Source organism: Corylus avellana, chromosome ca1 (genome assembly GCF_901000735.1).
Source record: "Corylus avellana chromosome ca1, CavTom2PMs-1.0".
Taxonomy (NCBI): Eukaryota; Viridiplantae; Streptophyta; class Magnoliopsida; order Fagales; family Betulaceae; genus Corylus; species Corylus avellana.
Window position 1 is genome coordinate 9,769,239 of NC_081541.1, and position 24,404 is coordinate 9,793,642.

At 35.6% G+C, this 24,404-nt stretch overlaps 4 protein-coding genes and 1 non-coding gene across 6 annotated transcripts; 2 read left to right on the plus strand and 3 right to left on the minus strand.

Moving 5' to 3' along the window:
* The first annotated feature begins 1,239 nt into the window (after positions 1-1,239).
* On the plus strand, positions 1,240-2,238 carry LOC132167140 (preprotein translocase subunit SECE1). Its single transcript, XM_059578041.1, has one exon. The coding sequence runs from the start codon at positions 1,587-1,589 to the stop codon at positions 2,079-2,081; it is 495 nt and encodes a 164-aa protein (XP_059434024.1). The 5' UTR covers positions 1,240-1,586; the 3' UTR covers positions 2,082-2,238.
* Positions 2,239-2,485: 247 nt separating this feature from the next.
* LOC132168180 (prefoldin subunit 2) lies at positions 2,486-5,931 on the minus strand. Its single transcript, XM_059579296.1, has 2 exons — positions 5,803-5,931; positions 2,486-3,234 (listed from the first exon to the last, which is right to left on the minus strand). Exon 2 carries the CDS (start codon positions 3,226-3,228, stop codon positions 2,782-2,784), a length of 447 nt encoding a protein of 148 aa, XP_059435279.1. The 5' UTR covers positions 3,229-3,234; positions 5,803-5,931; the 3' UTR covers positions 2,486-2,781.
* A 1,514-nt stretch (positions 5,932-7,445) lies between these two features.
* Positions 7,446-16,003, plus strand: LOC132189452 (SART-1 family protein DOT2). The gene is made up of 13 exons (XM_059604192.1): positions 7,446-7,604; positions 8,121-9,045; positions 9,494-9,635; positions 9,738-9,792; positions 10,157-10,270; positions 10,371-10,467; positions 10,554-10,620; positions 10,760-10,819; positions 11,127-11,730; positions 12,029-12,426; positions 13,555-13,775; positions 14,779-14,863; positions 15,412-16,003. Exons 2-13 carry the CDS (start codon positions 8,126-8,128, stop codon positions 15,484-15,486), a joined length of 2,838 nt encoding a protein of 945 aa, XP_059460175.1. The 5' UTR covers positions 7,446-7,604; positions 8,121-8,125; the 3' UTR covers positions 15,487-16,003.
* Positions 16,004-16,488: 485 nt separating this feature from the next.
* Positions 16,489-21,742, minus strand: LOC132182095 (cysteine synthase-like). Of its 2 annotated transcripts, none has more exons than XM_059595300.1 (11): positions 21,694-21,742; positions 21,153-21,206; positions 20,913-21,022; positions 20,660-20,717; positions 19,988-20,251; positions 19,695-19,832; positions 19,489-19,540; positions 18,443-18,522; positions 17,336-17,395; positions 17,092-17,172; positions 16,489-16,857 (listed from the first exon to the last, which is right to left on the minus strand). In XM_059595300.1, the coding sequence occupies exons 2-11, from the start codon at positions 21,192-21,194 to the stop codon at positions 16,765-16,767; spliced, it is 978 nt and encodes a 325-aa protein (XP_059451283.1). In that variant the 5' UTR covers positions 21,195-21,206; positions 21,694-21,742; the 3' UTR covers positions 16,489-16,764. The 2 variants fall into 2 exon arrangements, with proteins under 2 accessions (XP_059451283.1, XP_059451290.1); XM_059595307.1 differs by lacking the exon at positions 21,694-21,742 and adding an exon at positions 21,524-21,613.
* A 2,461-nt stretch (positions 21,743-24,203) lies between these two features.
* LOC132168260 (U2 spliceosomal RNA) lies at positions 24,204-24,399 on the minus strand. The gene has a single exon (XR_009438783.1). It is a non-coding gene; the product is annotated as a U2 spliceosomal RNA (small nuclear RNA).
* Between the last annotated feature and the right edge of the window lie 5 nt (positions 24,400-24,404).

Genomic DNA, 24,404 nt, shown 5'->3' on the forward strand with positions numbered 1-24,404 from the left:
ATGATTGGCCAGACCATTCATGCAAATAATATCCAAGCACCAAACTCGCCATCTATATAACCTACGCAAAGTAAAAGAAGTTTATGGGAAGATCAAAGAAAGAAACTCTTCTTCCTCAGTAAAGAATTCTTCGAATAATTCCGACACGAAAGTCGAAGTATATATTTTATTTGATACATACCCTTTTTTTTGGAGGATCCGTTGTAATAATGAGAAAGATTTTTGCATATACACACAAATCGATTGATAATATCAAAATCCAATAAATCAACTCAAGTCGGCTTACTAATGGGATTATATATATATAGTAATATTTTATCCTAGAAAATTCTAAGGCTTTTGCCTAATTCTCACTTAAATGTCTTAAGCAAATGTTTACTTCCATGGGTTCCTAGAAGAACTTTTTTATTATTGTGAGTATATTTGTAAGAATTGTGTCACACATTAGTAAAGTATAAAGAAAAATAGTAATTAATATATTTAAGTAGACTTAAACCTATTAGTTTAGCATTTTGGGTTATTAGAATGGCGTCTAAATATGTATATTAATGTATTTTTGTTTGATTCCTTTAGTGTTTCTCTTCCTAACATTCACAATGAAGGTGACAAATGTGGTTCGTCCACTTTGTCTTCCTCCATCCGTTCATACAAGAAAAAGGTACTTTGGTTAATGGGTTTTATATATTTATTTTTGGTCTATTAATTTTGTCTTATTTTCTTTTTTTGTATTGAGATATGTAACACACACTGGCATTTTCCGCTCCCAGGAGCACATAGCTTGATATGAAAGTGAAAGGGATTCAAAATCCAATAAAAATGCATTCAAAATCTAATCGTAATTTTTACTGGTTTGTAAGAAAATGAGTGTTTGTAGTATTTCTCTTTTGTGTTTTGCTTCATATAAGATTTCATAATATGATAAATATAAAAGCGGAATAATAATAGTGAAAACGGAAATAGAATAAATACAGAGAGATTAAGGTGGTTCAACATACTGCCTGCATCCACACATTAAAACTTTAATAGGTTGTCCCCAAGAGGTAGCTCAATCGGCTGGAACCACGCTTAATGAAGCGGATGTCACTAGTTCGAATCTCCCTCCCCCTCTTGTGCGGACATGTAAAAAAAAAAAACCTTAATAAGCTTTATATTTCCTTAATTTATGATATGAGTGCACATCAAATATTTCAAATACAAACATATCCCTTAAATTAAGTTTAACAAATATTATCTAAAACCCTTAATTTAGAGAATACAAAAATCAACATTTATTTCAAAGGATATGTATGTTAACAATTCAATAAAATTTTCATTGGCTCGGTGGGTATGGTGGTGGCGGCCCTATAAACACTTGTGGGGATACCCTATAAACAAAAGTTGCTCTCATATAGATTAAAATGGAGCTGGGCCTAAATGGCTGAACAAGAATTGATAACTCTAGAGCTGGGTTTGGGCTTGAAGTGAAGCCCAGTGTATCCCAAGCTCCAATAGATAGCTGTTGTGGCTCACACCCATATAATCAGTTAATCACCATCCAAATCCACACGCCCACCGCTCACCAGTCACCACGCGCGCACAGACGCAAAATGGCGCTACCGATGACCGTACAATGCCCGGTGAGCTCACCCTTCCCTTCACCCGCAAAATCCGGTTACCCACGAACATTCGCACGATTCAAACCGCCACCCGTCAGTCACCCGAAACTCAGACCCCGAAGAGTTCGACCCCTCACCATCATCAACGCCGCCGACGAAACACCAGAAAATCCCGAACCCGAAATCGTGAGCGCCAAGCAAAGCCCATCGGAACCAGAGAGTGGAGTCGGCGAGTTGGGATCGGAGATTAGGGAGGCCATGCGGCAGAGGAAGGAGGAGGGGAAAGAGGGAGGGTTCTGGAGCGGAGTGGCGGAGGAGATTCGCGAGATCGAGTGGCCCCCTTTTGGAAAGGTCTTGGGCACCACCGGTGTTGTGCTCGGGGTCATTGCAGGGTCGAGTGTGGTTTTGCTCACCGTGAATGCCGTCTTGGCTGAGCTCTCCGACCGGGTTTTCGCCGGCAGAGGCGTCCAGGATTTCTTCGGCTGAGAGAGAGAGTGGGAAAAGATAATGTGGGGGTTGTGATGGTCGCTCACTTTCGAGGCCCACTCGGATGTGAGAATGTGAGCTCTATGAACAGAATTTGGACCTATTTTTGCATGACTTGTGTAAATCTTCCTAATTTTATTTATTTATTTTTTTTTTATGCACATTGCAGTTTTAGAATTTAGAATTTTAATACTAATTTATTTATTTATTTATCTTTTCAAATCATGCAAATTGAATAATTCTATATATACCCATCCAAACTCGATTGCTCTTAAAAGTTGGGAGTATAATGAGAAGAACACCAGATTGGATTCACTTTTAAGGGTGGAAAATCACTCAACTCAAATGCAAACAAGGAAATTCTACAGCCATGGATAAAGATTGTTGTGCTCAGACCAAAAACGAAAGATGAAGATACTGCACCTATAGAATTTTCGCCTCAATAGTGTTCGCAAAAGATTAGTGGGTCATTATCTTCAGATCAAGTCTTGCTCAGCAATTTACCTCAGCATCATTTGTATGAATGCAAGCCAGATGCTCCCTCTTCATACAAAAGTAACAGACACAAACAAACTCACATTCAGCAATACTTGTTACAGTCTACTATCTTGATCAACCAAAAACCCTAGTCTTCAATGCCCAGTACAAAACTAAAGGAAAGTATATGTAACAATATTGAGAAAATAAAGGGGCGAAACGATCATTCACTGCCGCCTGCAGGGCCAACAAGGACTCCCTGGGCAGAACCTTCCTTACGGCTGCTATCATCCGTTGTCTCACCATCAGACTTTCTCATCCTAATTTTGTACTTCGACTCGAAGTCAGCAATTTCCTTTTTCTTCCTTTCCAAGGCCTCATTGAGCCTAACAATAACCTCCTCAATCCCCTCCTTATTCCGCTGGACAGCAGGCAAGACTTCTTTGATTGTTCTCTCCACCAGAACACCTCCAATCATCCGGTAGCACCGTCTAGATGGGTCAAGTGGCTGAATAGCATTGATGACCAGTGAGTGCTCACTCACTTCCATCTCTAGTTCAGTGATTTTTGAGTAAATTTGGTTGAGTTCAGACCTCATAGCACCATACTTATTTGCAACTGCTTGTTCATTTACTGGTTCCTTGTGTTCATCTTCAGGTCTGCTGGCCATGATTCTCTATGAATGAAAAAAATCAACAAACAAACAAATAAAAGGATAAGGACACTAGATGGAAAGAACTTTCCACAATAGCAATCCCCCCCCCCCCCCTTTTTCCTTTCCTTCCCTTATAAACACTAATTATAAATTTATTACCATGAGTTACATTTGAACAAGCATAATAAGTATTAAGTAGGATATTTAGGCTGACAGAAAATTCTGATTGGTTACATTATCCACAATCAGAGATGGACATTCAGGTAGAAGGACCTCATACTTTATGGCAACTGGGTTTGGTATTATTAAAAGGTTCAAAATTTGAAACCCAAAAACAAAGGTGGTTGTTGGTAAATGACCAACATAATACTTAATCACATGTAAGGAAATATGATTTTTTTAAAAAAATTTTATTGATGCACCCTGTGGGACCTAAACGCACGACCTCACCCTCCACCTTACTAAAAAGGGAGGAAGTACCATTTGAGCTAAAGCTTATTGGCACATGTAAGGAAAGATGAATATATGGCTTTAGCAATTGTAGGAGTTGAATCTCTTGTGACAAAACCATTAACTGAAGACTTCCAAGACAAATGTCAGTCCTTAATTAGAAACTAACTGAGAAAAGTATCTATCAATATAGTTCAACATTAGAACAAAAATGCCATACTAACTGACAATCCGGCACCCACTATACTTGAAAGTGGTACATTTTTATTTTTGGATAAGTACAAAAATGATACATTTATTTTGGAATTTCTTTTCCATATACAAAAGTAACTCATGTACAAAGTAACATTCCTGCAATAAGATATCTAATTGAGGGATCCTGATATTATTCTCTACATTTCAGCATTTTCGTGAAAAGCAAGAACGGCACAAACAATCCAACAAGTGCATATTGTTTGAAAATCAAAAAGAACGAAAACAAGAGGAGAAGCCGGAACAAGATTGATTAGCTATGAATTCACCAACAAGCACGGTGAAAAAACAATCAATTAAGATGGCAATACAACCTTGAGAAAAATCAGTTAAACCATTAACTTCAATCCTTCTAGTGTTTCCAATTGATAGTGCTTAGACATGAAATGAAATAGTTTTATTGCACATGTAACACGGTTTTAAACAAGTTCAGACAATAAGAAAGACGAGTTCATACTTATCAAAAAAAAAAAAGATAGAATATTTCATGGATTCCACAACATTAAACTCATAACTTGAACTTAACAATATGCTTCCATAGATTTTCAACAACCAGATAACTTGAAATTTGCTGTAATATAACTAACAAAATGTGACTAATTTCTATCCTTCATCTTGGGACAGTTTAGATTTCTAATATCCTACTCAAATAAAATTTTAGATCCCAACCCCAAGCTATTACCACTTCACCGTAGGAAAAAAGATGATCAAATTTTAAATGAAGCTTTGCAAGATCAAAAGACAAGACTCACACGAACATTTGCATAGTTACTAAATGCATACAAAATAGACAATACTTAAGTATACCAAAAACTGTAACATCTATTACTTCCTCTTGAGTCTTAACCTCATACATGATTGGCATCTCAAGAATTTTGCCTGTCAACACCTTTACAATCATATTCGGATTTCAATTAAAGCCAGCATCACTATGGTTGCCATGATTAAATTCCAGGGCCAAAATGTTATGTAAACTGGGTTGAATTTCACAGTTTTTAGCCTCATGACATAAACTGGGTTGATTTCACTTACAAGCTCCTGACCAACTTCAGTTCACTCCATCAGCTCACCAATTCATATGTTAACATGTATTGTTAGTAGTTCCTTCCTGGGCATTTACCTTTTTTTTTCTTTTTCTTTTCAAGCTCATGAGTAACCAAATGAAACAGATAGCTCATGAAACCAACAACGCTAGAACTGTTGATGCATAGATTCAGATACCTCACTTACTGTTCGTAAATATATAACCCTTCCATCATTTTGGAGCTAATACAGAACTGACCCGTCTTTAACATTAGAGTCGGGTATTCCAGGAAAGTAAATTTTATGTGATAGAAGGGACAAAGTTGAAACGCTTTTCAAAAGTAAACTAATTGCACAGGGTTAAGTTTCATTATCAAGTAGCTACATTAGCTGCCACATTTCAGAGACCAAGGAGATGTCCCTGTATACAAAACACTGTTCTTTTTTTTTTTTTTTTTTTTTTGTCGACCTAAATAACGAAACCTTGTTCAAGAATCGGAGTTTTCAATTCAATGACTCATATAGCAAGAAATGAACGCTATTAGATTAAATAGATTAGTTGGTACATCAAGTTCCTAACCAAATTATAACAAAAAAAACAACACTATGTATCCAAAAATTGAGGATCAAACTGACGTATAGATAGTAGTTCACGAACAACCCAGCACAGAGCTGCCCAAATTCCGAGAATGAAAACCCAAATACTCAGTTGGGTCGCTAATCTCAGAAATCCCCATTATTGAGATCACACTAACTAAGCCCAACACCATCGATTTCGGCTCAAATGAGACAGCAAATTCATAGGAAACCAAAGCAAACAGCTGTGGAGCAAAGAGACTATAGAACCAGAGAGAGAGGGAGTACCTGGTCGATGCAGCAAATGGCTGTGGGGCAAAGCTGTGGTGGCTCAGCAGAGTGGCAGCAAATTTGGGGAGCGAAGGTGCGACTGTGATTGGTTCTGGGTTATTCACAAACCCTTTTTGAGTATACCTTTGGATCCCCACAGGAAGTTGTGGAATTGCACAATAGCCCATAATTTTTAACTTTTTATGGCTCTCGCCTCTCGGCACTTAAAAACCCACATGGCTAAAAAAACAATGGCTTGTTTGCTAATGGTTGTATATATGTTTTTTTCTTATAAAAAATATATTATAATGTAATATAAATGTGGCACAAATATTAATACAATCTCTCGAAATCTTGTAAAATGAGCCTTTATTAGTTGTTTGTTAATGGGCTTTAGGGGTGTTTTGTATTTTCTATTTGAAAAAAATATATATATTTTTTTGTAAGAAAAAATGTGACACTTTTTGAAAGTTTTTATAGTGGGTTTATATATATATAATAGCTTATTTTGAGAATACTTAAAAAAATGTAGATCATTGTTTATAAAAAAATAAAAAATAGAGAAAGAGGTTGGTCACTCCTCCTCTAGTTAGATTGGCCATACGACTACTCTTAAGTATTTTTCTCTTTTTAATTTTTTTAAATAATAAGTTAGCTTATATCTTTGTAAAGTTAAAACCTTTGTTTTGTTAAAATATATCTACAAGAAGTAAGAATGCAATTTGGGAGAAGTGTCTTACGTTTTGAAATTTTTGTTAACCTATTGTTAAGTGTGTGAGAATATGTAATATAAATGCATAGACAAAATTACTCAAAAAAAAAAAAAAGCATTGTGTTTGCTTAGGAAAAAAAAAAAGAAGAAGGAAAATTCATCATAATTCCTTAAATTTTTGTCTGAATTCAATTTATTTCTTGAATTTTTAAAATTGTATTTTAACTCCGCAATGGTTTTTTTAAAACATTTTTCATTTCGCTCTTTCTCATCCAAAATTGATTAGTTGGTATTAATAAATTAATACCCGGTGAACAATTTTGTCATGTGCATATGATATATCATGTGGTAAAAAAAAAAATTGTTTTTGTTATATTTAAACAATAAAAAATAAAGAAAAAAGTATATATATATATATATATATATATAAGGATGAAACCTTAGGAGGTGGCCATTCCCAATAAGATGGCTCATGTGACAACCTAGGATCAGGGTGACACGACCCCCTTGTGAGGTGAAGGGGTGGTACATCCCTCTACTCCATCTTTTTTGATATATGGCATGTAACATAATAAAACCATTTATGCATTATTATTATTATTTTAACATATTCGCATAAGAGAAGAAAAATGAAAAAAAAAATATTTAAAATTAATAACTTTCACTTCATGAGGTATACCTTCCGATTGATTGAGCTAGTCTAATCAATTGGAGAAAGTATTGAAGCTTTAAAGGGTAAAAAATCAAAGGAATTAAAATGTGATTTTAAAAGCTCAAGTAATAAATTGAGATCACACGAAAAAATTGAGGCGTGGTAGTAAAATTTTTCCAAGAAAAAAAAAAAAAAAAATCGAAGGGGTGGTTTTCGTAAACACATAAAATGGTAGAGTCAAGGAAAAATTAACGAAAAATATGGGGAGGTAAATGTAAACCATAACACAAACGAAGTTATTCTCAATAGGAAGAAGGAGAAGGATTGCACAAACGTCGCGGACGTCGCTTTGAGAAAGCGAGCCTCTCATCGCCTTGCACAAACGTCGACAAACTTTCTCATCACCGCTCGGTTCACTACTCTTTACCATTGCCACAAACTAGCACCGTCTAAGAGGTACGAATTTCTCTCTCTCTGTCTCTCACTCTCTCACAGGGATTTTCACGTTAGGGTTCCATTGGTATCACTTAGTTTTTCGAAAGAATTATGCTAGATTGAAGATCAATTACTGCTTTATCTTTCGTTTGGTTTCCGAGAAAATCCACGAGAAAATGTAGAAGCATTATTCTGAAGAGTATTTATTCTTATTATTTTGTTACTGTTATATTCCACTGGTCCGTAAGACTGAAAGTTTAAGCAGCCAAACCAAGCTTTCTTACTTCTTTTCGTTTTTGGATTACTATTCGTCTAAAAACTATATTTTCTGTTAGTTGCTCACCATATATTTGATAAATTTTTCGGTCAAAACACAACGTGAGCTCCCAAAAATTTACATAATTCGGCTCAAGCTCATGCTTGGCAATGCCTAAAATTGTTCCTGATATGGTTATTTTTTGTTCTGCGTTTTTTTGTTTGTTTGTTTAGCTGTAAGGGACATGGAGGTCTGATTCTGGTTTTATTTTTATTTTTTAGTTTCGATGGACATGGAATGGTCTAATTCGCGGTATGAACACCGTGAAGAGAGGGATGATCGAGATGACTCTCCAATGCGAGAACACGGGGATGGAGGAGCTTATGATGATTCAGAACAGAATGGGATTGATAAATCAAGCAAGCACCGGAGCAAGGATAGGAAGAAGAGTAGCCGAAGTGAAGACAAGGAACATAGGAGTAAAGACCGAGAACGGTCCAAGAGAAGTAGTGATGATGTTTTGAAGGAACGAGAGAAAGAGGCCAGAGATTCAGAGAAGGATCGAGTACCCAACAGGGATAGGAGGAAGGAAGATAGAGATGAGTGGGAGAAGCATAGGAGCAGAGATATTAAGGTGAGGGAGAAAGACTATGATCGAGACAGAAATAGAGAGAAAGAGCGTGAAAGGGATAAAGACAGAAAAGATCGAGGGAAGGACCGTGAGAAGGAGAGAGAGACAGAGAAAGATAGTGATCGAGGAAGAGAGAAGGAGAGGGCAAAGGAGAAGAATAGGGATAGGGATAGGGATAGGGATAATGATAAAGAAAGGGACAGAGCAAAGGAAAAGGAAAGGGAGAAAGAGAGAGAGAGGCATAAAGATCGGGAGAAGGATAGAGAAAACTATAAGGATGCTGATAGGGAGAAGGGCAAAGATAAAAATAGGGTAAAGGAGCGGGAGGCAGATCAGGATAAAGAGAGGTCAAGAGAGAGAGATAGAGGGAGCAGGAAACTTCCAGAGGGAGATCATGATTGGAGCAAGGATGAGAGAAAGGATGATAAGCCTAAACTGGACTACGAAGATAATAGGGACAGGGATGCTTCAAGGCAAGGGAAGGTGTCCCATCGTGCTGATATTGACGAAGACCCTGAGGGCTCTTCAATTGGAGGGCAGCTGTTGGCGTCGGAGCTTGAGGAGCGCATCTTGAAGTAAGTGAATCTTTATTTATGCCTTTATGCCTTTATGCATGTTGACATATACTCCTGTAATTCCTACCTTAATTATGTCAAATGCCAAACAGTAATGACCATACTTTCTTGCTATCCTGGTTTTACTTGTATTTCGCCAGTAACTACTTTGTACTTAACATTGTATTAGTTACTATTTTAGTTACTTGTCTTTCTGATATTCCATTGGATCTTGTGCCCTAATTTTAGTTCAGTTGAATGATGATCATTATGGGAGCATGATTTGCATCATATTTATTTTCTTTCTTAGGATTTGTTGCTTTCTCTATTGGGTGTGTGGCATTCTTCTAAGATTCTGTGATACATATTTTCGTATTTCCAGAAGTGTGGAAAACTGTTTTTGTTTTCCAAACATGCTTTATGTGACATGGTTATATTTCTTTACATTTTTTTGATCTTTTTCTCCCAGGAAGCGAGAAGAGAGATTGAATAAAAAATCTGAGGGTGTTTCTGAGATTTTATCATGGGTTAGTCGGAGTCGTAAGCTCGGGGAGAAAAGGAATGCTGAAAAGGAGAAAGCCTTGCAGCTCTCAAAGGTTTTTGAGGAACAGGTTAGTTGTGTGTCTGATAGTGTTTCTGTATATTACGTTTCTGAAGATGAGTAATTTCAGGTGAGGTTTTTTTTATTAATGTCACGGTGTGAATTTTACCAGGACAATATTGGTCAAGGAGATAGTGAAGACGAGGAACCAAGTCAGCATACTGCTCGTAAGGATTCTTAGTCCTTAAAGGTTTTCCTTATAGAATTGAATCTGTCCAGTCTGTATTTTTTTTTCAGTTGTGAGTGCACAGGTGGACTGATTCAAATACTGTACTCATTAAGTTATTTTGCAGATTCATGAAATATCCTAATGACATCCAAGCACCTTAATAGAAATAAGTAGAAATAAACTAGCATGTGTATGCATGCAAGTGTGGATGACTATTGTTAATTGGTCTTGATGAGTTTGCAGCTGTTCATGATTCATGGCCCACTAGCGTGTTGGGAACCTGATCTGCAAGCCCATAGTTTTATTTGATGGATTTCTACATCACTGATCAATACTGATATTTTGGCTTGAACACTTGACAGACAATCTGGGAGGGGTGAAAGTTCTTCATGGCCTTGACAAAGTAATGGATGGTGGGGCAGTTGTTTTAACACTCAAAGATCAGAATATACTTGCAGATGGTGACGTCAATGAAGGTAGAATGATTTTGGTGTAACTTTTAGCTTTTCAGGGCCCAAGTTCTTTAAGATGACTTGACATGTTTATGTAACAGAGGATTTTGGTCTGATGTGACAGAGGTTGATATGCTTGAGAATGTTGAAATTGGAGAGCAAAAGCGGCGGGATGACGCTTACAAGGCTGCAAAGAAGAAAACAGGGGTCTATGTTGATAAGTAGGATGATTGTTTCTATGGTGTGTTATTACTTGTAATTATATTGAAAAAATGACTAACGACCCTTATGCATTGTGATGCTTTAGGTTTAATGATGACCCTGGTGCAGAGAAGAAAATGCTGCCACAGTATGATGATCCCACTGTGGATGAGGTTTATTTTTTTTTTTTTCATTTGTTTCTTAAATTTTAGTCTGAGGAGTTTTCCCTTTTCATCTTTTTATTCAAATTATTCCGTGAAATGTTGAGCTTAGGGATTGGTCATGAAATTTGTAGTCGATTCTTCTTTTCAGGGGGTAGCTCTGGATGAAAGAGGACGTTTCTCTGGCGAAGCAGAGAAGAAACTCCAAGAGGTAATTTGTTATTCCTTGTGTAATATATTGGAACATAAAGGAGAATAGTAGTTCTATTTGAGGAGGAGGAACCACCTGTGCAGTAATGGCATTCTTGTAATCATTGTTTCTGCGACTTCCTGTTTATTCAATTTTTTGTCCCGTACTTCGTATTTATTTATGATTTTTTTGTAGTACTTAATTTGTGCAGTTCAGATATTTCCTGTATAAAATAAGTTTATGCTTCTTTTGATGCTCAAATGGATTTTAGTACTTTACCAGTTTTTTTCCTTGATATTGAAGGATATTTTTTATTCCTTAATGCCAGCTCCGTAAAAGGATGGAGGGTGCTTCCACAAACTATCGCTTTGAAGATCTCAACTCAGTTGGGAAGATCTCATCAGATTACTTTACTCAAGAAGAAATGCTTCAGTTCAAAAAGCCCAAGAAAAAGAAATCCTTGCGGAAGAAAGAGAAGCTGGATTTAGATGCCCTTGAAGCAGAAGCTCGATCTGCTGGTTTGGGTGCTGGGGATCTTGGTTCTAGGAATGATGCGAGGCAAGCCATCAAAGAAGAGCAAGAAAGAGTTGAGGCTGAATTGAGATACAATGCATACCAGACAGCTTATGCTAAAGCTGATGAGGCATCAAAATCACTGCGGTTGGAACAAACTCTTCCTGTTCAGTTGGAGGAAGATGAAAATCCAGTTTTTGCTGATGATGATGAGGATTTTCATAAATCTTTAGAAAGAGCAAGGAAATTAGCTCTTAAAAAGCAAGAGGAGGTGGCTTCTGGTCCTCAAGCGGTTGCACTTCTTGCTGCCAGCATTCAAACTGCAGAAGATCAAAATCCCACAACTGGAGAGTCTCAAGAAAATAAGGTTGTCTTTACAGAGATGGAGGAGTTTGTCTGGGGTCTCCAGCTTGATGAAGGTAATTTTCTTTTTTATGTTAGTTTATGTGTTTGAATAAAATTGAAAATTGAGCGACCTTACTGCTGCGCTGGTTGAAGTCAGATCTCTTCATATTTGATATTTTTTACTGCTTTACGTTTCCCTGGCCATTCAATGTTGTCAGCTCATGGCCATCTTATTGACTGGTAAAAAATTAGGTTTAGTTTGGATTATCACTGTCTACACCGTTTTGGAAATTTTTTTCTATTAAAATATCATTTCATGTCTTAGTTTGCTCCAGGTTATAACTTCTACATTTTTTGCTATTGCTCTAACAGAAGCCCGCAAGCCTGAAAATGAAGATGTCTTTATGCAAGAAGATGAAGAGCCAAAAGCTTCTAATGAAGAAATAAAAGATGAGGCTGGTGGATGGACTGAAGTTAAAGATGTCAGTAAAGATGAGGACCCTACTAACGAGGACATGGAGGAGATAGTACCGGATGACACTATCAATGAAGTTGCTGTTGGGAAAGGATTGTCAGGTGCGCTACAGCTGCTTAAAGAGCGAGGAACACTTAAAGAAAGTATAGATTGGGGTGGTAGAAACATGGACAAGAAAAAGAGCAAGCTTGTGGGCATCGTAGATGATGATGAACCAATGGAGACTCGTTCATCCTCTTTGATCGATTATAGAAAGGAGATTCGCATTGACAGGAGAGATGAATTTGGGCGAATTGTAAGTACTTCACTTAACCAGTCAATCATTTCTGTTTCTGGGTGGATGAATTAGTAAATCATTTCATATTAAAATATGATAGCATTATAGTTTAGATATATTCTCTAGTGAAAGGTTTTAAAATAACATGCAGCAGATTGGTTGTGGGACCTCATAGCAGACTGGTTTAGTGAGGAACTTTTTTATCAACTTCAATGAGTAGAATACATAGTGTGACGTTATTTGATCATTGGAGTGGATGATGCTTATGCTTATTTAGATAGAGTAGTTTACACATGGTACCTGGTGTAGATTTTGGAGGGAAACCAGTTGGAAGTGTGTTTCTTTAAGATCTTTTTCGTTGGCAACGGGCTGCTTGATAGTGTATTGTATTGAGGGTTAGATTGCATAAGTTAAGGACTGACATCATCTCATGGAATAGAATCAACCCCCCCCCCCCCTGTTGCATTAATTGGTACGAAACACATCCTTGAGTGGAGGTTATACAAAACAAACTCGTTACCACACAGGTAAATTTTTTTAAACCGCACCATTTCATGCCACTACAGTTTCTTGTAATGGTTATGAATTGGTGTATGCATTTAATGCCATATTATTATTATTCATACACAAAAAATAAGCCAAATAAAATGCACTGAGACTATTTATTTTGTTGTATATTGAATTGGAGTCATGATTGAAGACACAGGTGGTGTCATGGGTTAGTCATTCAAGAAAGATGTGGTGTAAAAAATGCTGACTTCTCCTATTGGGTGAAAAATTGACAACCTAAATGACTTTTTAACTTTGAGACCCATTGTGCGTGACCATGTCCAAACATGCTGGCTTGTCTGTGTTTGTGTGTGTGTTAATCAAATGTGGAAGAAAAACTGAAACTATTCATATCTTTATGATTATCACAATAATCATTGAGCTGTGTCAGTTGAAGACTTTGGATCCTCAGAGCATCAATATGGTTTGCTTCTTTTCAAAAAGAAGATGAGAGTCTCTTGCTTTCGTCTAGATATGCCTATGTATAGACCATTATATTTATGTATTCATCTTTGGTTTATAAATGAAGTGTAAAGCATCATTTCTATTTTCTTTGTTAGTGTTAGTGTCCTTGACCAATGTCCATGTTTTTACCAGATGACTCCAAAGGAAGCCTTCCGGATGATTTCACATAAGTTTCATGGGAAGGGTCCTGGCAAAATGAAGCAAGAAAAGCGCATGAAGCAATACCAGGAAGAATTGAAGCTGAAGCAAATGAAGAATTCAGATACACCATCACTCTCTGTAGAGAGGATGAGGGAAGCACAAATGCAGTTAAAGATGCCCTATCTTGTCCTTAGCGGTCATGTCAAACCAGGGTATGAATTATATTCTGTTCAATCAAATATCAATGTGTGTGTGTGTGTATATATATATATATATATTAATTTTGTATGATATTCTGTATCATATACTCACTTATAATCATGATCAACGATTGCTGAATTTCAATAGAGGGAAAGAAGCTAGGCAAAAATAGTTTTGAATAAAAGAAGCCTTCCTCCACCATGATTGGGGGGGATACAAGATGAATTGGCATGCTACTTCATACTACTATTAACGACTCTCTCTCCCCCAAGTGAAGTATCTGTGGTTACTGGATACTTTGTGAAGTAATATGTATATCCATTGAAGTACCCAATAGATATCAGTTTACTTCTACAGGCTGCCAGTAGTCGTATGTGCTGCATGGGGGGTGGGTGTTGGTTTGTTCAGTTAGGAGGCTAAGTAATTCATCAGAGCATTGGACATCTTCTCTTGATGTTCGCATATTGGATATGGTGTGTCACATTTTTATTTCCCTTTTTGTGCAAGTGCTGGTAGCGATGCATAGATTTTCCCTTTTTTTTTTTGTGACTAGAGGGTGCTGTCAGATGATTATGTCTTTACAGTCTTAGTGTCCTATCAAGGAATCTTGATTTCTTGTTGGATTAGTTGGGGGGCTTAATGATTAGGTTCTAATCACTTTTTGAATCATAATGTTTTCAAAGACAAATGAAGGGGATTTTATCAGTTGGGTGGTAAAAATGAACAAGATTAAAGCACACCTATTTCCATGGTGGTTTGCTTTAATTAGGTGTCACTATCTGCATAATAGATTATCATCAGGTTGTCTCACGGATATCTAGAATTTTGATATTTTCATTTGACGGACAAATACATGTTTCTTGTTAACATCCCTCCGAGGGAAGCTCAATTCTCAACCTAAGATTTGAATTAGAGAATTATGAGTAGCCTGTAGTTCTATTATGGTCTAAGCAGCCTTTTTTTTTTAACATCAATTTTATTAACTATTTCTTTTTGTATGTATTTTATTTCCAGGCAAACTAGTGATCCTAGAAGTGGCTTTGCCACCGTTGAGAAGGATCTCCCTGGGGGCTTGACGCCCATGCTTGGGGATAGAAAGGTAAGTCAACTTTAAACATTTTTGTGATATTATCTGTTTATGTACACGGGTTGTAATATATTGATGCGTAAATTTTTCTTTTTTTTAAGTCTTGTGAATATTTCCTAAGAAACTATCTTGATATTTATCAGGCCGTTTTTTTTAAAAAATATATATTAATTACAGTTTTAGTGGTGGTTTTCCTTGGTAGACAGTTTCACTAGACCTGCTTGTATGTTCATGAAATAAAAATGAACTTAAGAACTGCCTAATCTATAACAAGTAAAACATGATTTTATGCTTTTATATTTTGGGTATTAATCCTGACATGTGAATCCAGAACATTATAAAAGTTAAAAAAAAAAAACCCTCGTCAAATTTCTGAAGTTTAGAGAGTAAGGTTGCTGCTAGAGGTACTGCATTTGCATCACTGTTCAACACTGCCCATTTTTTCTGTGAACAAAAAAGTTAAGAGAATCACATCTTCTGCTCTGTAGCATTCCATCTATGATATATGTATACTTTATTTTTATTGATTTCAATGTGTAAATTTTCCGTCCATCTTTCAGGTTGAGCATTTCTTGGGGATAAAGCGTAAAGCTGAGCCAGCAAACTCAGGCGCACCAAAGAAGCCTAAACCTTGAACGGTTCTTCTTTATGGTGGAATTTTAGAGCTGAGTTTAGTGTTCTCATTCTACATGAAGTGCCAGCAGTGGACGTTAGCGAGTTGGTTTTCTGCCCAGTATAAATGCTGCAACCGTACTGTATCGAATGGCTGATCTACGTTCCTTCTAGTGACTGTAAATAAATTAAATTTGTAAGCTGTAACAGAAAATAGTTATGGTTTTAATTGCTCGGTGGAATTCGGCTGTGAGCCTGAGGATTATAGAATAATAGTTAGAAATTTTGCTTGTATTTTTACAATCCATCACTCTACTTGAGCTCCATTACATCTTTTTTTTTTTCCTTTACCTCCAGCCCACGCGCGGGATCAACAGGATATTTATCAACAGTTTGGGTCATGTATGAAAAATTCTTATAGTTGGCTAATTCTTTGGCCTGAGCACAAATTCTTTACATGAAAGACTTGGGAAGACAGAATCGAGAAAAAAAAGACTTGGCCTTCTTGGTCAAAAATTAAGAGGGTGCTTTTTGCTTTTAGATTGTTTGTTGAGTTGTTTATTAATGCTTTTGATGTAAAAAAGCTTTTGGCTGTTGATACCTGTGTGCATGCATGCATGTCTTAGTTGAGAGCCATGTTTATATCCAAGCATGACTTGGATTAGTTGCTCAACTCTTAACTTTTTGGATAAGTAGTTGCTCAACTTTAACTTTATTTTAAGAGATAAGAAAAGTCTCTTAAGGGTACTTACCCTTAATCGGCTATAGACTACGTCTTATGAAACAGAGATCACTAGTTTAAATCCCTCATCTCTCTTCTCTTGTGTGAACATGTCAAAAAAAAAAATTCGAAAAAGTTGTGTATGATGGTTATTGACGCCTAAACACTACTCTGACCCCTTGGTAAATATTTGGCAAATGTGTTTGATTTTGTATATTAAAATTGCGATTTTAAACCAAATTGCAGATTTTGTATCGTTTGGATTGTGTTCTTAAAAAATTACAATTTGGAAACTTAGAAAAACTTGTGCCCAACATCTCAAAAACTTGCATTTATGAAATGACGTTAAGATCGCAAACAAATGAACAATTCTAAATAACCGCAGTTCCAGAATCAGTTCTGGAGAGCATTCTGCAACACAGATAATAATTCAAAACAATCTTATTGATAGAACCAGGAGAAAACCAAGGAACCGACCCAGACCCAACACCTGTCTTGTCTAAAAACCATGATCTCTCTTCTATGTCAAACTCAAATTCCATTGTCAGAAGCTTGTGACTAGCCTGGAACTGGGGAGAGCTCATGGCTCAAAAGTCATGCTTTCCGCCTCCTTTCTCACTGAATCAAACAGCACAGAGGACAGATACCTCTCCCCGAAACTTGGAAAAACCACCTGCATAAATAAAATAGAATGTAACAGTTAAAAGGTTGATGCTGAAATTTCTTCAAATTGAAGTCGACAAAGTGAGAGATCAGGCATGGTCTATTAGCCAAATAGACATACAAAAGCTGCATGAGGAGTTGGTTACTCAAAATTCAGTCAAGTCAATGAAACAGTTAACGCCATCTGACATTAATATGCCAATTCTAGGTTTACTAGAATTTGGAGGGAAATGATTGAACTTACAACAATGAGCTTTCCAGCATTCTCTGGTCTCTTTGCAATCTTAACTGCAGCAGCTGCAGCAGCACCAGAAGATATTCCCACCTGGGACAGTTGATTCCACAATCAAAAGTCCAATAAGAAACACAAAAAAAATAAAAGAAGTGCAATGACAGTCATTTATATATGGTAAGGAACAGAATCAATGAGATAGCCCAAAATAGCATTGAGCTCATCATTGTCAGTTTTTAAAAAGGTGAAAACTTACAAATAGACCTTCTTTCAGTGCAAGGAGCTTTGCAGTTTCAATTGCTTCAGCACTTGATATCTGGAAACATTATAAGTCATATGTGACAAATGGGAAACAGTTGTGGCCGTCAAAAGTGATTACTAAAGTTGTAATCAGGGAGAAAAATAAAAGAGGGAGGTTGGTGGATAAAGGATATAACACAACAATCAAATTTAACAACCGGGAAAGAGATAAGAGTCATTATAAGTGACTAATAATCTTATAGGTAAAAAGTAAATAGGAAATGAGCACATGTGAGATTTAAGCATTCTGCTTCAGCAACTTAATAGAATAGTATAATCACTAAGAATTGAATAATAATCTCATGGATAAAAAAACAAATAGGAAATAAGCACTTGTGAGATTTAAACATTCTGCTTCATCATCGTAATGGTATATAACATAATCTATGAATGATCATTTAAGCCCACATTCAGTTATTTATATCATATTCTAATTTCTATTTTTATTTTTTTTAAAAAAAAACACATTGAAAATTACATTGTATCAATAGATGTGATCATAGCAATTTTTACAACGTATTTGCCATATAACTGTACTCATATTAATATCACATTATAAATTTTCCATCATATTCTAAAGACAAACTGGCTAAAAAAATGAGTGGAGCTTAAAGAAGCATCACTAGTGTCAACATATCATATACAGTTTTACGATGATGATTTATCATTTCTAAGCTTATCCCGGCATCCATTAAGGGAAATTTTACTTTTTATTTCAATTTCAAACACCATTCTGCATTTCTCTAAAAAATTTACAACTCTGTTACATTTTAAATTGTTAATGGCGCAGAGCAGTTTTTGTATTAAGAAATTACGACTTTTCAAAAAAATTATCTGTTACTATTTTTGATTGTGCATCACTCTTCCAGATATTAATATCAGATAATAGCAGTACGGCGGTTTACATAATATAACTTTATGCAATTTTTTTCGGATAGTGAATGCTAATTAGAAAGAGAGACACCCAAGTACACATGATGTGTACAGAAGAGTCCCTAAAGATAATATGATTTATTGCACTTCTATAAGGGCTACAAAATAATCAAAGACATGTGAGCCTTACTTGAACAACTTCGTCAAGGATGCCAACGTCCAAAACGCCAGGAATGAAACCAGCACCTATCCCTTGGATCTTGTGTGGACCTTGACATTGACACATGGATAATATATTTAAGTTAGAAATAGCCAAAAATCCAAGACACTCCTATCTTCTGTTTCATGAAAGAATCGTTTTCAGTTCTAATTAAATTGAGGAAAAAGCTAGAAGCCGATATAAACTAGAATCAACTCTAAACATAAGAACAGACCCAGCAATTAAAGGTTGAGGTTATTAAGAATATATGAGCCCAAGGGAAATTCAAAATCATTTGAACATGCAAGAAAGCCCTTCCTTGATTTCTAGAATGATTTGATACTGACACCTGTAACAGCTATAGTATGTCAACATATTGGGTTCCCAAGCTTAAAGCTTACAGCTATTATCAGCTAAAAATATTGTGCATATATGAAATGGTTACATGGACATGGGGAGGATTAATTATGTCATGAAAACTTAACATTAAATTGAAGCAGGATAAATTTATAAAAAGCACTGATAATAACATTTTCTGTTCGCTTACAGAAAAAAAGAAGAAGCAATTCTTAAGTCTGCAACAGCTGTGACAGAAAAAGTCAAAACTAGAACCCAAAATCCCATCATTCCCTTTAAATTACACTGACCATACCACTGGCCAATGGTAGGTAGCTATAATTTTTTTTATTTTCTCGCAGGTACCTACGTTTGAAAAGATGGAAAAAAAAAAACCAATCCACTTTCTGAAAACAGAAATTACACATTAAACCATAAGTTATTGAATGTTTATAAGAACATATAGCTTTCACAATTCAACAGTATTTTTTTTTTTCCTTTTTGTAAACTTTGGCGATGTACTGATGCCACTAAAAAGAAAGAAAAATTTAAAGAAAAGAAAAAAAGTCACAGGGTTCAATTTATGCTTGTCAGGAATTTCCCTCAATTATTGGTTAAAAGAGGAATGAGAAGGACGCATGTTCCATAAATACAATGACTATAATCCATCACAGAGCAGCAATAAATTTGATATAACTCACCAGGCTTCCCACCAGATAGAACAGGACTTTCAACTGGTTCAATACCATACAACTAAAATAAAGAAAAAAAGAAAGACAATGAGAAATGAATTGTAACAATGGAGCAATGGCTACAGAAGATACAACTACAAATTATTGCCTTCTTAAAACAATTTCATAAACGAAACTCACAGTGTGTTGGTGTTTATACTATAGCTAAACCTAACCTTTATGTTAGGGTTCTTCTCTTTAAGAAATTTCCCAGCACCTGTTATGGTACCACCTGTACCTATCCCAGAAACAAGTGCATCAATTTTTCCTCCAGAGCCTTTCCATATCTCTGGTCCTGTGGTTTCATAATGTACCTAATGATAGAAATACAGATTACTCAAATTTTGAAAATACCAAAACCATCTTTGTTTATGCTGCTAACTCACTGTTTGGTCCTGCTCAATTCATAACCCTTTCATTGCATTAATGAATGACCGCATCCATGATGGTATTAATTGAATAACTATACCTTTGGGTTGGCAGGGTTTTCAAATTGCTGAAGTATGTAGGCATCGGGTGTCTTTGCCAGTATCTCTTCAGCCTTCTGAACAGCCCCTTTCATGCCTTTTGCAGGATCTGTAAGAACCAACTCAGCTCCAAAAGCTCGAAGAATGATTCTTCTTTCAAGACTCATTGAAGCAGGCATTGTAATGATAAGCTTATAACCCTTAGCTGCCGCCATGAAGGCTAAGCCTATGCCAGTATTACCACTTGTTGGTTCAATGAGGATACTCTTCAGCAGACATTAATATATCACAGCAAAAAGAAAGGGAGATTTGTCAGCTAAAAAATTCCACCAATAACCTCATAATCTTTCTTCTCATGCTAGCTTTGCATGTCACAATCATACTATTGGAGAAGTCGCACATTGGTATATTTATCCTGAATTACGACTATCGCTAAGGGGTCACATATATTTCATTATGCACAAATTACACTCCCCAGTCATTTTCTTAAGTGCAAATATTCCACCCAATACAACACTTACATAATTCATATCTCTCTTTCATCAAACTTGCAATAGAATTCACAAGCTTGCTATTGGAAAATATCAAGTATGGTGCATTTATGCAGAATTTGCCAAGAAGGGCCAATGCACAGATCCTACCCTAAAAGCTTCTTTGTAAAAAACCCAACTAACCTGCCCAGGTGTGATAAGGCCCTTTTCCTCTGCATCTGAAATCATACTGTATCCAATCCTGCACATTAGAACGCAGTAGTCAGGACCCAGACAAAATAGATTGCAACCCGATAATTCAAAACAAACCACTTTTTTTCTTTTCTCTCTTTTACAAGTGTACAAAACAAACATTCAGGCCATCGCAACCCTGACACAAGGGTAAGAATGTAAATGAAAGAATGAAGAATTAACAAAATTAATACTAAAACCATACCTGTCTTTCACACTAGAACATGGTTCCATCATTTCTAGCTTGGCAGCAATACGGGCAACACAACCATCCAAGACACTATTGAGATAAACCAACGGAGTCTGGCCAATTAACTATAAATAAAGCAGGTGCATATCATAGTTAGTAACCACTCCAAGATATAAGTATCAGAAAACCCACAAAGAAAAATATTTTGTGGGTGTGTGTATATTTCATACATAGACATCAATAGGAGCAACTTACTTCAGTAACATCTTTGGCGATGCCGGACTTCTCGACCGCCATATTTTCAGATTACTGCAACCAGAAAGCAAAATGAAAATATTTGGTAATGAAAATGTATCTCACGAGTTATTGAGCTTCTATTTCTTTGTGCATCAAAATCAGTCAAAGGGAATCTGAAACATATGGTTGCAGAGACAACTTAGGATAATTGTCAACCTTCCCAAGCTTTCTGGGTCGCCAAACAGCAGCGGATCAAAGAACCCAAAAAGCTCAAACCTTTACCAGACCCTTCTAAATTACTCAAAAAATGCAAACAGTATTCCTTGTTTTACTTCATTATCTAAATCAATTAACGAAAATATTCGAATTTATAAATACTAGAAACTCACCCAGAAAAAACACGAAATTTGAGTATAATCTAATCTTGATTTGATCAGTGAAATGAGATTAATATATAGAACAATAATACCAACAGCTTGAATAAAATAGAGGATTATAGAAGAATAAGATTAATCACCCTTTTTTTTTTTTCGTGCACAGAATATTAATCAATAATCACCTTGACAATGTGTCAGAACTGCCGACTACGCTATGCTTATCTGGTCAATCATGGACTATTTATAGAAGACTTTTGTCAACCATAACGGACGTCAAAAAATAGAAATTGTTATTTATTTATTTATTTTTCTTTTTTGGGCAAAGGATTTTGGTGGGTCAATTCGATGTACAACCATGTGGCTATAATCGAAGCCCAATATAACAAGTTTTGGCTGCAACTGGGCGGTTTGAATCTGACTTGTTTCCGGGCCAAATGAAATAAGCTAGTCCTGCTATGGAATTTGGCAGCCGAGCGTACGATAAATATTAAAATAATAATAATAATAAAATTTTGTGTTTTTTTTGTTAAATTTTGATGAGTTAATATTTAGTTTCTAATTTCTCAAAACTTATTTTTTGATTTAAAACTAAAATCTAAGAGTAAAAGGTTAATCCTTTAGAGATGGTATCACCTAAAAGGGATTCGATCATCCTAAATTTGGTATTAATATCTCAAATTTAGTGTTAATACCTCAAATTTGGATTCTCTTTTAATATCTCTCTTTTTAAATTTAAAAAACAAATTTTTTTTTTTTAAAAAAAAAAAGTCAGATATCTGACGCTTGGCTGCCTCATGGCAACCAAAAATCTCTATTCAAAATAAGCAGATTGTACTTGCCCATAAAAAAGAGTAGCAAGCAAGGCTCTGTTTGTCCATGGCCAAACAATAAAAGCTGTCAAATTATTCATCTCAAAATTAACTCATAATATTTTTACTTTTTACATCACACCAATCACTTTTTATTACTATTTAAATAAATAAAAAATCACTACAAAACAATTTTTTTTTATTATTACTTTTTTATACAAAACATTCTTACTTTTTTTTCTCACATCAATCAAATCTCTTATAGTTACATGCCACTTTCTTTATTAAGGCCAATGGCGAACATAGCGGAAAGGACCCGGGCCTGATTACAAATTTACAATGTCATGTAATTGCAACATTTAAGTGTCTTTTCTCTTTATTGTTTTGTTTGTTGAGTCAATCTTCCTTTCTTTTTTAAGTCAATATTCTATATTGAGAAGTTTCAAATCTGCTTTTTTTGTTTACTTCACAAAGATTTTTTGAATTTTTACGCGTTTTAAAGAGGCTAAAAATACAAAGATACCTTCAACTTTTCTTTTTTTCCTTTTTAATGTGAAATTAAGGATAAATTTAGAATTTTATTAAAGTTTTAAGATATAAATGTCATTTCATCAATTTTAACGTTTGTTTAACACCAAATCCTAATATATAGGGTAAATTACATCAAATTAAAAATTCAGTGAGTGAACATATGGGGTAGATTGCGTCAAATTAAAAATTTGATGAGTGAACATATGGGGTAGATTGCATCAAATTAAAAATTCGATGAGTGAACATATTGGATAGATTGCATCAAATTAAAAATTTGATGAGTGAACATATGGAGTAGATTGCATCAAATTAAAAATTCGATGAGTGAACATATGAGGTAGACTGCATCAAATTAAAAATTCGATGTAGTGAACATATGGGATAGATTGCATCAAATTAAAAGTTCGATGAGTGAAATTGAGAGTTTTTAAACTTTAAAAAGTCTTCTCAAAACGCGTGAGAAGCCTGAAAACTTATATGAATTTTTTTTTTCCCGAGCCAATCCTCTACTCTCAGACATTACATTAGGGTGCTTCGGTAATTGGTATTTTTTATTTGATATACATGCTTATTAATTAATAAATTTCGAGAGTGCCAGACGATTTGCCTTCTCAAGTAAATCTAGTATCAAGGGGGCTCAGATATTAGGCTTGGCCTCCTCACCGAGCCTCAGTGACTAAATATGTATATTCCTTTTGGAGAAGTCTTCTGAGCATAATTTTTATTTGATAAGTAACATTGATGAAGCTCCAAAGGCTACAAACTTAGCTTAAAAACGGACAGAAAATTGAAGAAATAACCTTAAATATTTGTATATTGACCCCCCAAATCGAATTGTTTGGAATTCCAAAGTTAAAAGAAATCATTTTATTAAGTAAGTGGACAAATTGGAATATTACACAATCTATATATATATATATATATATATATATGCACTTGTCTTGGAGTAGGTACTTGGACAGTTTAAGAAGCTATCCGCTCAACAATTGGCTACCCAACCTTTATCGTGGGCATGCTAATTGGTAGATGTAGCTGTAACCTGTAAATCTTATTTTGTATTCATCTAGAGCCATTGACTTTCTATACCATTATATTGTAAATAAGCGGTCTTATCATAGAACTGTCGATGTGGCCTTAAAATTATATAATAATGGCAACAGCAATCTTAATCGCCATCTCTACATCAACAACTAGGAGATCAACAGTAGAAATGAGCCTCCTCCCAAAAGGGTCCTTGTTCTACATAATAATTAGCTTCCCATTTACTCAGATAATTAATAATTAAATAACTCCCCATTTGGCTCTCAATATAGAGAGAGAAACTGCAAGATAGAAATCTGAAATTGAATTGGGTGGGATGCGCCAGGCCCGTGCTTTAGTGCAACGCATGGGCGACGCTCGAGAGCCCCAGCAGCAAGCTGCTGTGGTGGGCACTCCCCCTAGAAAAATAAATTTAATATCGTGTGGCCCAATGGGCCACGTATCAGATATTAAACTGATAAGAACAGATACTACACTTGATCTTAGCCAAAAGGCCGAGAAAGGTATGCTTG